Raw genomic sequence first — 16,979 nt, 5'->3', positions numbered from 1 at the left:
TCCACTGCCCCCTAGGCTGGACAAAGATATCCACTCGGGGTGCATTCTTATACACAGGTACAAACGAGTTACACATCACTCCTGATGTGTTGAGGTGCAACCCCTCTACATAGCAAGGTACAACCCCTCTACGTAGTAAGGTGTCACCTCTCACCTTGTACATGTTGGTTCGAACAAAACAACTCTAGCCATCAGATTACTCTTTTGGCCCTGTCATTGGGATGGGTCCGCTTGTTCCTTGTTATCTCTGTGGAGTGTGCAAGTATGCGAATGTTCTGATATCTAGTGTCCAGTACCTTTTAGGTATGTCTCTTTCTGCAGTATCAACCCTTTTCTTACCAGTTTCTGTAAGCAGGGCCTGCCTCTGTCTCACAGCTTAATTTTGCTTTATGTTAGCAAAGTCTTGACCATTACTTTAGTTCAGACCTCATACTGTGCCTTTGATAAGGGTTGGTTTGTTTCAGGGCCTCATCTTACCACAGAAGTCATCTCTTTGGCTTTCTTACCTTTCTTTTCCAAACCACATGGGTTCTAGGTAAAGCTAGATTGCCTACTGTGGATGTTAAAAAGGGCTTTTATAATCTGGACAGAATTAGGCATGGGAGAAATCAGATTGTCTTTAGTGATCTATCTAATGACTTGCAGCCCAGCTTACTAGTTACAGTAGAACCTCAGTTACAAAAACCTCAGGAATGGAGGCTGGCTGTAACTCTGAAATGTTCATAACTGAACAAAACATTATGGTTCTTTCAAAAGTTATGACTGAACATTAACTTAATACCGCTTTGAAACTTTACTATGCAGAAGAAAAATGCTGTTTTCCCCTTTAATTTTTTAGTAGTTTACATTTAACACAGCACTGTTTTGTTTGTTTTATTTTTTATCAGTTAGACCAGTGGTTCTATCTCAAACTTTTCCGTTTGCAAACTGCTAAACATTTTCTGAATGAAGGTGCAGACCCCTTTGGAAATCTTAGACGTAGTCTGTGGACCCCAAGGGGTTCACGGACCACAGGTTGAGAACCATTGTCCCAAGGGACACTAGACAGCCTGGGCAATTTTGCTTGCCAAAGACCATTTCCATTTTGGCAACGCCCTCCCTGCTGTTCTGATATGTAAAGACACTTCTGATTCGAAAGCTCAAAGCAGGGTCAACAGCTGCAAACTATTAACTTCCTAATCATGTCTTAACTTACAAATCCGAGCAGAACAGTTGGTTTTTAGGTCAGTGTAAAGCAGGGGTATCTGACAAATGCTATCTATTCGCCTGGCTTCTTGCCCATAAAGTATGTGCTTGGTATTGGGTGTGGCAGAAGAACCTGAATACCTTCTGACTGTCATAAACAGATAAAAGTTAATAGCACAGAAGTACTTTATATCTCTGACTGTAAAGGGTTAACAAGTTCAGTAAGCCTGGCTGTCACCTGACCAGAGGACCAATCAGAGGACAGGATACTTTCAAATCTTGAGGGAGGGAAGTTTTTGTGCTGTGCTGTTAGTTTTTGTGGTTGTTCACTCTGGGGGCTCAGAGGGATCAGACGTGTAACCAGGTTTCTCTCCAATACAGGCTCTTATAAGTTCAGACTAGTGAGTACTAGGTAGATAAAGCGAGTTAGGCTTATGGTTGTTTTCTTTATTTGCAAATGTGTATTTGGTTGGAAGGAGTTCAAATTGGTATTTTGCTGAAAAGATTTGAATTTGTACTTGTATACTTAGGCTAGGAGAGTATTCCCAGTGTCTATAGCTGAAAGACCCTGTATCTATTCCATTTTAAATTTACAAAGATAACTTTTTTCCTGTTTTTCCTTCTTTAATTAAAAGCTTTTCTTGTTTAAGAACCTGATTTTTTTTTTTTTAATTTTTTTTTTTTTTATTCTGGTGAGACCCCAGGAGCCTAGGTCTGGATCCACCAGGGAATTGGTGGGGAGAAAGGAGGGAAGGGGCAGAGAAGTTATTTTCTCTCTGTGTTAGGATTACTTCCTCTCAGGAAGAGTCTGGGAGGGGGAAAGAGAAGGAGGGAGGAAGGTGAATTGTCCTCTGTTTTGTGATTCAAGGAGTTTGAATCACAGTGATCTTCCAGGGTAACCCAGGGAGGGGAAGCCTGGGAGAGGCAACGGGGAGGGAAAGGGTTTACTTTCCTTGTGTTAAGATCCAGAGGCTCGGGGTCCCCGGGCAAGGTTTTGTGGAGACCAGAGTGTACCAGGCACTGGAATTCCTGGTTGGTGGCAGCGCTACAGGTTCTAAGCTGGTAACTGAGCTTAGAGGAATTCATGCTGGTACCCCATCTTTTGAACGCTAAGGTTCAGAGTGGGGAATTGTACCATGACACTGACTTTTACAGACTGAGTTTTGAGTGAAATCACAGCATGCTTCACTGCTTTCCTGCCAGCTGCATCAGGAGAGCGCTCCTACTAGAGGCCATCAGACTGCTCTCAAGAGAGATTTGCAGGTCAGGGTTTAAGCTCCTGAGCTAGCTTCCACTGAAGTCTCTAGAAATCTTTTCCTGGATTGTTAGGGGAGCTAGATCAAGCCCAAAGGTGCCAGTCCAGCAAAGCCCATTCCTAAGTGCTTGCTGAATCAGGATGATTTGCTGAACTGGAGCTAAGTGAGTTGAGTTAATGTGTGTTCATAAAGACCGTTCAATGTCCAATTTAGAGCTGTTGACCCTGTGTTTCCTGAGCTTAAAAGGATATTGGGTTAGTTGATTTATGCACAACAATGTTTTTAATGAGGCGGTTAGAATAGAAAGGTACGCAGATGAGGTAACTGGGCAAACTAAGTCTGTGCAAAGTTACAGAACGGAATAAATCATTGACGCCAAGAAAGTGGAGAAAACACATGGGAAGAACACAGCAGAGACCAGAGATTTCAAAAAGTCTCCCAGTCCATAGGAAAAGTAGACACTGGTGGCTTTAGCAGCAGGGTTGGAATAACTGGAGTTTTCGACACCCAGGGTATGGGATGCAGTTGGGAATTGTGAGATGATATGTGTTTATCAGAAAAACAGCATTAATGTTTGGCCATCTGGTTTCAGAGTGAAAGCAACACTTAAGGGCAGTTCATACCTCTCGGAGCTATCCTCTATGGGCTTGTCTACGTTGGCAAGTTTTGTCCCCAAAAACTGCCTTTTGGTGACAAAACAGCAATAGCATAAACAGTGCAAAGTCACTTTTTTCAGAGAAAAGCCTAGATTTGGCAACAAACTTCCACTCCTGCGAAAGATTCTTGTCTTTTCCACTCCCTTTATTGTTGACAAACAGCCAGTGTAGACACCATGGATTGTGGTTGTTTTTTTTTTTATTTATTTTATTTTTATTGACCTCCAGGAAGTATCCCACAATTCCCATGCTGCCGCTCTGGTCAGCAGTTTGAACTCCGCTGCCCTGCAGCCAACCTGCCCCTCCCCCTTGCAAGCCCCGGAATTTTTAAATCTCATTTCCTGTTTGCTGGCTTCCCAGAGGAGCTTCCCAGGTGAGTATGGCTGGCTATCGCACCAAACGCACTCTCGCTTGGACCACCGCTGAGTTGTTGGATCTGATCAGTATATGGGGAGAGGAGTCTGTTCAGTCGCAGCTGTGAGTGACCTGTAGGAATCGGGACACATATGGGCAGATTTCTTGGGGCTTGATCATAGCCCTTTTTCCACCGGACATGCAGCAGTGCAGAGCGAAGATAAAGGAACTGAGGCAGGCGTACCATAGGGCGCAAGAGGTGAACCATCACTCTGGTGGTGTACTTAAGACCTGCCACTTCTATAAGGAGCTGAATGCTATCCTCGGTGGTGACTCCACCTCCATCGCTGATTGCCCCATGGATACTTTGCAGGCAGCAGAAAGAGGGGGGTAACCCGGAGGCTGAAATTGTGGATGGAAAACGTCGAGCTAGAAGAGGATGTGGTGCTCCCAGTGGGGTTGCCTGGTGGGGCAGGCAGCCAGGAACTTTTCTCCACTCCAAAAGTGCTCAACAGGGAGCAGAAAGCAGATGAGTGGGTAAGTTGCTGTGGCTTGTGTAGGGAATCGAAAAGTGGGAGGCAGGTAGTATTTTCTGTGAGCTTGGATGTTGCCTTGTGTAGCTAATCTGCATGGCCGAGCAGGGTGTCGATGGACATCAGGACCTGCAGGGAATTCTCCAGAGAGGCTCTGGAAAGTTTCCAAGAGGTACTTGTTAATCCTCTGCCACAGATTCCAAGGTGTTGCAGCCTTGTTAGTTCCCCCATTGTAGGAAACTGTACCATGCCATTTAGCAATCACTGGAGCTGGGACCAAAGTTGCACATAGCTGAGCTGTGTATAGACCGGAGTGAAAGCTCCAGGCATTCAGAAGCTGAGCCCTGGTTTCCCTGGTCACCCTCAGCAGTGTTACTGAGATGTCAGCCAGCGGGTTGGCTGCCTGTGAAAAATTGTGTAACTGTGAATAATTTTAGAAAGATCCCTGCTAAGGTGCCCTGCAAGCCATGACCTTTTTGTCCGTATGCACAGCTGCCTTCCCCCACTCCTGAAACTCACCATGATTTGAGGTGCTCATGGAGCTGTGTGCCTGCCTAGAGTCTCAGAGAGAAAGTGATTTCTACTATCAAAACACCCTTTTTACTAAAATGTTTCAATCATTTGCTGGAATGTAATAATCCCTCTTCTGTTCAGCACAGACCTTGAACACACCATGCACCCCCGTGGACTGGGTGCAGCAGATAAGGGGAAAAACCTAGGAGCAGCAAAGAAGACCTGTGAACAGCGCAATGAGAGACAGACCAGGGAACAGTGTGTGTGCTGGGAAGCCGAAAGGCAGGACAGAAAAGAGTGCTGCTTTTGCTAGGCAAGCGACAGAGCAGATGATAAAAATTATGGAGGATCAGACAGATGCCGAAGTCTCTGATCAGCTGCAAACTGAGCAGATCTGAGTTCAAGCACCACTACAGCAGATGCACAACTCTTTGCCAACTCCGCCCCCCTCTATGCCCACACATTCCTTTTCACTTCACAGCACTCCTAAGTTTCCCCATCACTCCACCCCCTCTCACAGCTTGTACAATGATAGCTGGAGCTACACACAGTTGTGAGGTTTTACCCTTTTAAACAATAAATAAAGGCTAAGGTATTTAATGGTACAGCATTTTTATTTTGTGTTCTATAAAAGCATATAACAATCAATTCACTCTTGGGAACAGGTTCCTAAAGCATTGTGTTGCACATATCTTGGGTCCCAAAATTGTACATGTCTGCTTTGGAGTTGCTTCCCTGTTGCATCCATGTTACTGCCCCTCATTGTCAGTGGTTCCTCAAAGCCTCATGTTAACAGCAGACCTCTGGGCTCCTCTGACAGCCCTAGCATCTGGCTGTTCAAACTGTGCAGCCAAGCACCCTGCCTCAGTGCTCCACACCTGAGCAAACATTTCACCCTTAGATTCACACAGATTATGCAAAGAGTAGCATGCGGCTATGACCATGGGACTATTGTCCTTGGTAACGTCTAGCCTGCCATTTAAACACCTCCAGCAAGCATTCAAATGGCCAAAGGCACATTTGACTACCATGTGGTACCTGCTCAGCCTCTTAAAACGCTCCTTGCTGCTGTCCAAGTACCCTGTGTAAGGTTTCATCCGCCAGGTCTGTAAGGGGTAAGCTGGGCCTCCCAGGATTACTATGGGCATTTCCACATTCCCCTACTGTGAACTTGTGGTCTGGAAAGAAAGTACCTGCCTGCAGCTTTCTGAACAGGCCACTGTTCCTGAAGATGCATGCGTCATGCACCTTTCCAGACTAGCCTGCATTGATGTCCGTGAAACACCCCTGGTGATCCACAATCGCCTGCAACACCATGGAAAAGTATCCTTTCTTATTGATGGATTCAGAGGCAAGATGGTCTGGCACTAAAATTGGAATGTTTGTGCCAGAAACCCATCTCTGCAAAGCTAGCCACTATTTCATGCACATTTCCCAGAGTCAGTCCTTTGCAGCAGGATGCGATTTATTACTCTGCACACTTGGAGTAATACAGCCCCAAGAGTGGACTTTCCTACTCCAAATGGATTTGCACCTGACCAGTCGCAGTCTGGATTGGCAAGCTCCACACAGCGATTGCAACATGTTTCTCTACTGGAAGGGCAGTTCTCGATCTGGTGTTCTGGCGTGGCAGGTCGGGGGTCAGCTCAGCACATAGCTCCATGAAGGTTGCTTTACGCATCCTGAAGTTCTGTACCCACTGGTCATCATCCCACACCTGCATGACAATGCAGTCCCATCAATCAGTGCTTGTTTCCCTAGCCCAAAAGCGACAGTCTACCATATGTAGCTGCTCTGTGAATGCACAAAGCACTGATACGTTGCTGCTGTCCATATCACACTGGGCGCCTGCAATTCATCCTCTGCTAACTTTGCAAATAACTGAGATAACTGTGCTGCCATGCGTGATGTCCTTACGACAGCTAACAGCACATTAGAGAGAAGTATAGGATCCATCCTCTCTCACTGCAGAGGCTGGTGCAAACTACAAAAGAATGACAGTTGGAAAAACTGCACGAAAGGACGTCAGAGACTTTTGGAGGGGTGGGATACAAAGCGGTGCATGACGGTACATTTTGCACATCCCATGATGTGCCATGCTCTGTTTCTGCATTCCCACAACACCTAGCGATAGGTGTTGTCACTGGGCACTGTGGGATACATACCCACAGTCTTGCTCTCACTGTCAACAGAGGTGCCCCAAATGTGGACATAATCTGTTGACAGAGGGAGCAAATGTAGACACGCTGTGATGACTTTGCTTTTGTCTTTTCTTTTTCTCCTTGGCGACATTAGTTTAATCAAAAAAAACTTGACAGTGTAGACAAGCCCAGACTGGCTGCAAAATCAGCATGAAGCTGCTGCACTGGTTTTACACTTGATTCATGTCTGTAATGTTTACCCAAAAACATCCAGGCTAGAAAAGCAATTGTTTTTTAAACAAAAGCTCATATTCTGGAGCACTATTTGGCGATAAAGGGGGATTCTGTAGTAGAGTTACATACCATATAGAACTCCAGTCGGTGCCTAGCAAATAAAAATCTGCAATATAGAGCTATAGCTAATTGGCAAATAAAGATGATGGAATTTTTTCTCTCTAAACAGAGGGTCAAAAAGAAATATTTACCAAATATAAAGTTGCACTAAGTCAAAAACTATATTGATAAAGGGCTTCTTTTAGTTGAAGATCTTGAATTCATTATATTGAAGACTGTGTATTAAAAAGCCTCTACTAGCAATTAAAAATGTAGACAAAGAGGGGAAAAAAATAGTACTGTACCATGTCACGTCTTGTCTCGGATGGCTGGGGTACATTGGAAAAAATTTTACCGTAAAGTAGAAAAGAACCTCCTTAAGATCTTAAAACACAACATCTTCATCAGTTTTATTTCAGATGTCTGTTTGAGAACATTTACAAATCTGCATCTGTGCACGCTGTGGAGTAAATTACTTTTGATTCCTTAAAAGTCAGGACCTGATGGGTACCTGACATCTGGGAATTGATCCTGTAGAGTGCTTAAGTACTTGGCTGGATTGAGAACACTCCTCAACTTTAATCACGTGAGCAGTGCTATTGACATAAATGGGAGACTAGCCCCACTCAAGTAAACAGGAAACCCTTGATAATTAAAATTAAACGTGCTTTAGTGCTTCACTCGATTGGGAACATAGTGCTCAGTACCTGGCTGGACTGAGCCTCGGCAGAGTAATTGCAATTCCCCTTTGATTTCAATGGATCAGGATTAGCCCCATTGTGCTGCTCCTTTTCCCATTGAATTCAAGAGGAACAGAGTGCCTGCAGTTAAAATGATTGTATTTAGCATTTCTTAATGTTGCTATCACAGTGGGGCTCTATCATACCCTCTGTTCTGAATCAGAACTTCCCACTGAGGGTGGGACAATATGGCCCAGCGATAACAGCCCCTACACGGAAGATACTGATGTACAATTAAACTCCATACAAATAGAAAATGTAACCAGCCTGTTCTGCAGGGCCCAGAGGTGTAAGGATGAAATCCCTCCAAAGACTAGTTTGTCCACTGAGTGGTAAATTTTGCTATCGGAGCTGTAGGATTCCTTTTCATCTGGCTTGTCTATACTTTGGCTGGTGACGCTTTGTCTTGGTCTTCTCCAAGGTATTCATAGTGGTCTGCAGAGTGCTTGTGGTATCTGTCAGACATGGCATGCAACTCATTGTAAAACCAGCAGGTCTGCAGCTCAGCACCAGATCAGTTGTTGTCTGCCCTGATCCTGTGGTTTGCCTGGCTGCTGATCCCTGTCATACCCCTTTGCCTGCATCCCCTATGCAGTCTTTTCTTAGATGTTCACCTTTGTACATCTGTTTTGTAGCTGTGCTTGCACAGTCTCTTTGCTTTCCACAGGCCCAGGAGATCCAATATCTCTTGTCTGCTCCTCTGTTGCATGGAGCCAACATGATCAGTTGTGTCCAGCTGCCCAACAAAGGAGAACTGCTAGCTGTACTCACCATGCTGGGCAATCAGGAAAAGGCATTTAAAAAAAATTGGATATTTTTGCGGAAGTGTGTGGTTTCCAATCTCCGTTACCTTTTGGCAATGGAATTCACCATTATGACCACAGTGGTCACTGATGCAGGGTATGGGGCATTGTGTCAGGGTCGGCGCAGATCAATCAGTGTCTACTCTCGTGCTGCGTCAACCTCAGTAGGTTGACCATAAGTCATCACTTTTTGGGGTGGGGAGTGTGGTGGTTTTACTGTTGCTGTAATGGGGCACTTATTTTGGCCGAAGACCAATTTGAGCATAGACACATACAGAAATAGGTCAACATAGGGTGACTTTTGTGTTTGTAGCGTAGACTGGGCCTTGGTAACTTCTGTTTTCTAAAGATGCTTTCCACCAGGATTCTTGCTTCTGGAACTTGGCCTTCTAGTATGAAACTGTCAGAACTCCCACAACTCTTTTTTTTTTTGGTACAAGCAGTGATTGACTACATGCTGACAGTCAAAGGCTCACTCCTTTTGAAAAGAAAATGATGCTCTTAAACTTTGCTCTCAATATCCATAGGCTATAAAATGTAAATGAACTATTGATCTGTTTAAAAATGTGACATATTTGCTTAAACTTAGCCTTGTATTGGTTTGGAAATGTAATCATTCTCTTTTCTTGGTGAGGTGGAAATCAAAGGTGGAAGGCATGACTACTACAATGTGCTTCAGAACAAGAGCCTGGAGAAAACTTACACCGAGAATGGAAAAGAGCTTGGAATGGAATTCCTTGCGGATGAGTCTTTTTTGAATGGTCCATCAGGTAACTGTGGAACTTGTTTTTATCTCATTTTTTAGGTGAGATCTCTCAAGTTGCTTTGACTATTAGCTGACTTAAAATGTCAGAACTTGATCAGGATTTTTTATTAACTGCCTATATTCCAAGTGGAAATGGGGGGAGGAGGAGAAATTAAGTGAAGATAACTTTGATCAGTAAGGAAGGCAAATGAGTAAATCACACTCTTCAAAAGGACTATATTAACCCATACTTTCATGTTGATTACTGCAAATTTGTTTGTCTAGGTGAAACCCCAAGTTCTAAAGATGAAAGGCAAAGTATTGCTTTTTTCTAAAAATCCAAAATTAGACCACAAAATCCCCCAAAAACATTTCTATCACTGACATCCAAAGTGTGTAGAATTTAGTGAGGAAATGCTGGGGAGATTCTCACTGCAGAGTCTTGGCCTTCCATCACAAAACAGGTTGAATGCCCAAAGCTGTTAAATTCTCTTGGTCCATAAAGGCAATGGTAGCAAGAAAGAGCATGAATTCCCTACTAGTGGTGTTCACTCACCCCTCCTGATCTTAACAATTGCCTTCAGAACCTTCCAGCTTTGACCATGGTCCCCTGCGAAAGCTGCCCCTTTCTAGCTACTCTTGCTCTAGCTTTTCTTCATCCCATCCAGCATTAATGGCATTGGATATCTTTTACTGTGTTCCTCCTGGCCTTCATTCAGATTGGTGGGTCTTCACAACTTTTTTGTGTTGCTTTTTCGTTGTCATGGTGGGAAATGGGGGAAACCCAGGAACTCTGACTTAGGAACTGGCCTCTGGAGACCTTGAAACTCAAGTTTCTCTATGACCTGGCCTCTATTTTGTGTATTGAGTGTTTGTCACTATTTATAAGGTCTCTGCTTCTTTTAAGGTAAGAGGTTTAATGGCTTAAAGGTTGAATGTGGATTCAATATATTCTTTTAGGATATCTGTTCTCACAGTTGACAGAGAAGGAAGACGGCTCAGTTGCTTCTGCAGTGTCTGTACAGCAGAGAAGTCAAACGTGCAAATCTGTTTGCAGGTATTGCCCTAGGAGATTAAGCATTTTGAAAAATTACTAAAATCCCTCAAACTGCGCACTCCAATACTACACTTAATCTGGCACAGAACTAGCCTTGAGTGAAGGAGAAACCCCTAAGAGTGAACCTGATCTGGCTGTGACTTGGTGCCATTATGGCTTTCAGTACTGTGACCCGATTCGCCTTACACCCTGTGGTATAGCTTCACTACAATATCTTTTTTTTATTCCTTCAAGACAAACAGCTTCATGTGCATGAGACCCCCAACAATTGAGATGATAGCATACTTTGACTTGTCAGAATGAAGCAGAGCCTCCACATAAGACGGTGAGGCAGGTTGCGAGAAAGCCAGCAGTTCTTGAAAACATCACTGTTAAAAGCAAGGACTCCATAGTGAAGCTTCTTGAAATCTTTGGATTTTCACTCCTGCAGTCACGTTTGTGAGAGAGAGAGATGATAATTTCTGGGTTCTGTTGTATGCTCAGTGATCTGACCAACGTTTCAGTATCCACTTCAAGGCACACTTCTGCCCCTTTAGTAGTTGGACCTCTTGGTTCACTTCTCTGTTGAAGTCGGCACAGCACCGTGGCCACAAAGGCTGCATCTCCACAATGAAGACTGCCACAAGCCAATGTTAATGTTTCCTGGATCAAATTTGACTACCTAGGCAGCACCTAGAAAGGTCAAGCCACTTGTGTGACAGCAATCTGATTAGCTGATGGCAGAGACCTGTTGCTTGGATGCATGATGATCAGAAGACTTCTGATAGAAATAGTGTACCTCTATAGAGGAACACAGGATGGTGAAAAGAAGGGAAAAATCTAACATTACCCAGTTTTTGAAAAAGTTGTCTGACAGCATGGTTTGAGTTGATAATGGTGTCTCAACATCTGGCTACCTTAAGCTCATCACAAGTAATTTTTAAGTCCAGTAGTGACATGATCATCAGAAGATGGGTAGCCATTTACCTCTCTGCCAGCAACAGCAAGAAAGATACCTATAGTTCTGCTCCAAAGGAGGTATGCATACGAAATCTCTTATGGATCACTTCTGATGTGCTGGGACAAAAGGTACTAGGATGTCTCTGACAATTTCACGTATTCTTCTAATGATCAGAAAAATAAAACAAGGCAGGCTGATTCTCTTAATCTGATTTGAATTTGGCAATACGAGCACATAGAACTCCTGGAGCCTCCATTTTGTCTTCCCAGGTTTCTGAACTGTTGACTAAGAAGATGGTCTTACAATCTGGTCCTTAAATACATCTGATACGTGCTATGCTAAAACTGGGGTTTATTCAGACCACACTACTAAAGTGGTAAAGGTTCATTGTTTGGGCAAGAAATGGAAGCAGAACAGAAACATTACCATTTTCTCTATTGTGGACTACTTGCTCCACCTAAAGTCTTATGCTTTCTGTTCTCAATGTATGAGATGAAGATTCTCAAGTCTCTTTATTGGCAATATCTCTATCTCCTTCCAAAGGAAAGTTGTAGTTTTCTTCAAGACTTAGTGGTAGATTGACTGAAGGAACTAGTAATGCTTTCCTTCCAGTCAAAGACCTTGTCTTGACATGGATCTGTCGGTGCTTGATAGAGGTATTTTTTGAGTCTGAGAGAACCCTTTATTTAATCTGTTCTCAAAGATTAATTTTCTAATTCCAGTCACAGTTGTGAGAAGAGTGAGCAGTGAGTTCTAATAGGAATTCCTCTTTCACAAATTCTTCCCAAAACCTCATTCTCACCAGGGGAAAACTAGACTTCATATATGGATAGGACATGTCATTCAGCAAGTAGGAAACACTTTGTAACTCTCTTGAATGATCAGTATGAAGGGAATCCCATTTCCAATCAGCACCTGTCTAAATGGCACATGCTGTGCATTAAGATACTATGCTTACCTCAAGATGTTATAACTCCCTTGACCAGGAGGGTGAGACCTCACTGATGTCATGTTTACAATGGGAACATTAGACACATCTACAGGACTGCTATGTGGCATCTTTACAAAACATTAATCTCTTGATTTGGCATCTAGAAGTGACCTTACTTTCCAAGGGCTCTTCTGCAATCCTTGTTTCGCTAGAATTCCTCAGCCGTACTTTGAGTTGTACAGTTTGCTTAGACTCCCACAAATGAGAATAGATAGAAGCCACAGAAATTGCTGCTTACTGTGGTATCCAAGTTCTTCAAGAATGTTGCTTTTGTATATTCACACTTGAGGGATGGCACCAGCCTGGTACTGCTGAGCTTTGGAAGCGTTCTAGAAAACAGTAACTAGTGGATCTCTGCAAGGGCCTGATTGTGGGCACAGATCCTTGGGCACAGTGGTTATAGAAGGTTTGTGCATCTCCAGTCACCTCAAATCCTGCCATTAACCCCAAGGAGGAACAGATCTCTATAAAACTCTATACTTACTGATCTGTGTTGTGAGGAGGCACTGTATTTGAGTGAACTTGTTCCATATGCACTGCTGTTAAATAGAAGTGCAAAATCAAGTAAGTATTGACTCTTTGTTAGTACCATGACCAGATATGATGATCTAGACAGTGATACTGTACTGTTTTACTACAGTTAAGGTGTGCATCCCAGATGTTTTTATTTGTCTTAAAAGCTGTACATTATAATATTTGTTCATTGAGCAAGCTTGTTGGTCTATTCCTAGGTTCCACTGACTTTGGGAATGTTACATATGTGGTTCCTGGGATTCATCCCTATTTTTACATTGGCTCAGATGCATTGAACCATACCGAGCCATACACTGCAGCTTCAGGTAATTGCTTTTGAAGTGAACAGGGCTCTAATTTATATGTGTTCTTTGAAACTTTTAATATAGAAGAATATCCACTAACACTTTATGGTTAAAGCCACGTTCAATAAAGTTCTAGTCCTATAGTGTGCCTCATACAGTTTTGAAGAATGTCATCCTATTTTACTTGTCTCTCCTATAAAAGGTTGCCTTTAAATGTTGCATTATAGGATGGAAATTGAACAGCTATTAATTAGCTTGCTAGAAATATTCTTGCAATTGTTTGAGACTAAAGTACTCCAATATAAATAATAGTTAAGAGGATGTATATAGAACATTGGTTTTGGTCCATTAGTATTTACTATAAATTAACCAACAGTAATCCAAAATACAAACACTTGGCCGAGCTGGAGATGCAGAAGATGAAGTGCTTGTCAAGTTGAGCACTGGTTTTGGATCCTGCTATGGTAAGCCTGTAAAGTTTTAGGTGCTCAGGTATTACAGTGATCACATAATAAGTACGTAGATAGCAATGGTATTCAGTAAATATTTCAAGAATTGACTGTATGCTCTTAAAAAAAAAAAAAATCAAATTGCTATACAGTTGTTCCTCAATCAAAATGGTAACTGTTAAAGGCTGAAACAGCCATAGAAACTAAAATTGGCTGGAGAAAATTGTCATATTTTTCAAATTTGAAAATTGAGTGGTAGTAGGTGTCCCATATTTAAGGTTGAAGCTAGCTTCCTGTTAGAAGCCTGACTTTCTTCTTCAAGTTTGTGCCCCATAGTTATTCAGAAAGAAATCTGATCTTCCTGAAATTGTGCATGTTGCATCTTAATTTTTTGGGAAGTTAAAATCAGGAAAGGAATTTAAGTTATCGTGGTCTGAAAACATACCCAAGGTTAACTTTTTTGAAAACTTCAATTTAAAGAGTTTATCTCTGATATGGCTTAGTCTAGAAACTCTTTTTTGTTTTTTGGGTTCCCTGAGATGTCTTTCAGTATTTTTGAGAGGGTTAATGCACAATGCTTTGTATGTTAAGGAATTTTTGCCCTAGCTTAAAATGTCTTCATCTTTCTGTTGCTGTCTGGGTTTTTTAAACCAGGCTGGAAGCTCTGGTTTTTGACTCACTATATGTTAGCAGCGTTGCCGCCTAGCCATGCCAGTCATTTATCAAACCATAACTTACACTTCCTCTAGTGCTAGTCCCTATGTGTATTCCACACGTGGGCATGCATGCATATCCCAAGACCAGGAAAATCTTGCAAACAGCCTCCGTTGGTCTGCACCTTTGCCCTAGTTCTCCTCTTTCTCTGCGCTCAGAATATAAGGGGAAGTGTGGACCAACTGCCTCTCAGTTCCTTCTTCCTGCTGCATGTCCTGAGTCAGAATCCTCCAGTGTCCAAAGGTATTTTTGCATCAGGTTTGTCTTCATCTTTGTAAATATAATTGAATATAGTTCTTTAGTGATTTTCTTAGTTGGTTTTTTTGTATAGTTAGTGTAGCTTATTTTACTCACCCCAATGACCTTATTTTGTCTCCCCTTTCAGGAGTAGGACTCTGCCAGGAATTCTGGGATTTGAAAACTCTCCTGCCCCTGCTATGTCCCACTCAGTGATGACCACCAATGCTCCCTTTATTGCCTTGGAGAGGCACATATTTCTGCCAAGTGCAGTATCTGTTGCTTGGTCCCACCCTGAGGGGAGAGTAGAGTTCTGACTGAGGAAGTACCTCATGGGGGGGAAAAAAACATGAGACCCCGGTCAGATCCAGGCCAGGGAGACTGCCTTCTCTGCATCATCTGGACACCTCAAGTAGTGCCCCTGTTTCAGGCTTCACACGGGTTTAAAAACAGGTCCCCCTCTAATCCAGTGTCCAGGAGAAGGGATTTTTTTTATTTTTTATTTTTCACTTCTTCCAAGTAGGGTCAGTCTTTGTTTGCAGGTCCCAAGAACTTTAGTCAGCCTAGGCCTTCCGACTATGAAGGGAAAGCACACGAGCAAAGCCAGTGCTGACTGCAATCTCTAAAAAGTCAAAGGACCATCAACTACCAATACCAATGAAGAGCTCCAGACAGGACCCTCTCTCCACAGCAGTACCCAGGCAGTCCCAAAAGGACACACTGGATCTGTAATGGCACTGAATCTGGCGGAATGACAACCAGGACTCATTGTACTACAAGAAGAACTGTGACATATGCTACCACAAAGGATATCTTAGTCTTCCTAGTCCTCCAATATCCTCTTCTTTCAAGCCTGGTTCTTCTGAATTACATATTTATCCCAGAAGAGGATGTGCCTGAAGAAGTCATTCCCTTATTTCATCACAAGCTGGAATTTACTCCCACTGATACTGGCAGTACCATCATTGGAACTAGATATGGCCTTCTTGTTAGCTGAATCCGATGCCTAAGACGAACATAACTTAGGGAAGTTAGCACAGACAGGGCTTCCAAGAGATCGTGGGTACCCAATGTCCTAGGGTCCACCCCAACCAACCTTTGACCCTTCAGATTGGCCCTATTGGGAACCCTGGGACCCTTATGCACAATACCCGAGATCCATATGCTCTACCAGAGACTCTCACTATCCGTTTCCTTTTGGATGACAGCAGCCAGCTCCACAGGATACATGGAAGAGGAAGACTATGAATTAGATCCACCGTGCGGTACCCCAAATATATCATCTTCCTCACTGGATGAGGCAATTGCCCCATCTTCAGCCCGCCCCCCCCCGCCCCCCCTGTGACCATAGGCAATAACAGGGACTATTGCAAAGGGTGGCAGCAGAGCTTCAAATTCTTTTAAGGAAGTTCAAGATACTCAACCCAAGCTCTTGAGCATTCTGCAGCCCACCAGACCCAGTTGGGTAGCACTCCCAGCAAATGCCACTATGGAACCAGTTGGAGTGGTATGGCATTCACCCACAATGTGTACCTCTATTCCTAAAATGGCTAAGAAGCACTAGTTTGTGTCTGCAAAAGGAGCAGAAATCTTTAACTCACCGTGACCCCAGACTCTCTAGTAATACAAGCAGCTATGGAAAGATTAAGGCAGTAACATCCCTGGGCTACTCCTTCCAATAAGGGAGCTAAACATCTTAACCTTCTGGGGAGGAAGGTATTGACATCCACCAGCCTTCTATTCAGAATTTCTAACTACTAGACCCTATTAGCGAAATATGATTTTGTGAACTATTCTGTTACTAGATTTCAAAGATAAACTCCTCAGGACAGCGCTCAATTCCCCAGCCGTTTGTTGAGGAAAGTAGACATGTGTCTGAAACTCGCATTCTGCAGTGGGTGCAGCCGATACCACATTAAAATCTATGATGACTGCAATAGTAATGCAGTGGGAGTCATGGCTCCACTTTTTTGGGGTTCCCCAGGGAGGTTCAAAACAGCACAGAGGACTTGTTCTTTGAAACCAATCTCTTCAGTGAGAAAACAGATTTGTCTTTACACTTATTTAAAAACAAAAACCCACACACTCCAGGTCAACCTTCTCTTCTCTGGGCACCTGTATTCCAGCTCTGAAGAGGAATCACTGCAAACAATCATATATGCCAAGGGCTTTACCACAGCTTTTCTACGACCAGTGACCGTACAAACCACCCTGCAAGTGACAAGAAGGTCCTGAGGCCAAGATAGGCAGGAAACAAGGAAATAAAACTCCAAAACACTTAAGGCAGAGTTAAGATTAAATTGCATCATTTATCTGTGTGCATTCCATCATGGCCCCTTCAAGCTTGTTATAAAAATGGAGTGGCAAAGAGGAGAGTGGAGCTGGTGGTGTGTGTGGCTGAATGCGCAGGGCTGGGAATGTGGGGGCAGAGCGCTTTACTGCATTTACTGTTAGATGTAGCTGTACTGAATGGTGGAGGGATTAGCTGGAGCAGGTTGGCACAGCTGTCACTGT

At 43.3% G+C, this 16,979-nt stretch overlaps 1 protein-coding gene across 8 annotated transcripts in view; it reads left to right on the top strand.

The window, feature by feature from the left end:
• PM20D2 (peptidase M20 domain containing 2) overlaps window positions 1–16,979 on the top strand; it is a 224,417-nt gene that overhangs the window by 10,786 nt on the left and 196,652 nt on the right. For 6 of the 8 annotated variants that reach the window (XR_007773859.1, XR_007773860.1, XR_007773857.1 and 3 more), the window contains exons 5-6: window positions 9,149–9,284; window positions 12,979–13,086. Coding sequence is in view for 4 of the 8 variants with exons in the window: in XM_050949296.1 (XP_050805253.1) it covers window positions 9,149–9,284; window positions 12,979–13,086 (244 nt within the window). In the remaining 4 variants the exon portion in view is untranslated. Of the gene's footprint in view, window positions 1–9,148; window positions 9,320–12,978; window positions 13,087–15,007; window positions 16,439–16,979 lie in introns of those variants that run through there. The other 2 variants (XM_050949298.1, XM_050949299.1) reach the window with 2 other exon arrangements.

Source organism: Gopherus flavomarginatus, chromosome 4, assembly GCF_025201925.1.
Source record: "Gopherus flavomarginatus isolate rGopFla2 chromosome 4, rGopFla2.mat.asm, whole genome shotgun sequence".
NCBI classification, from domain to species: Eukaryota; Metazoa; Chordata; order Testudines; family Testudinidae; genus Gopherus; species Gopherus flavomarginatus.
Note: the sequence above shows the minus strand (reverse complement) of the source record. Positions and strands in the feature narration are given on the sequence as shown.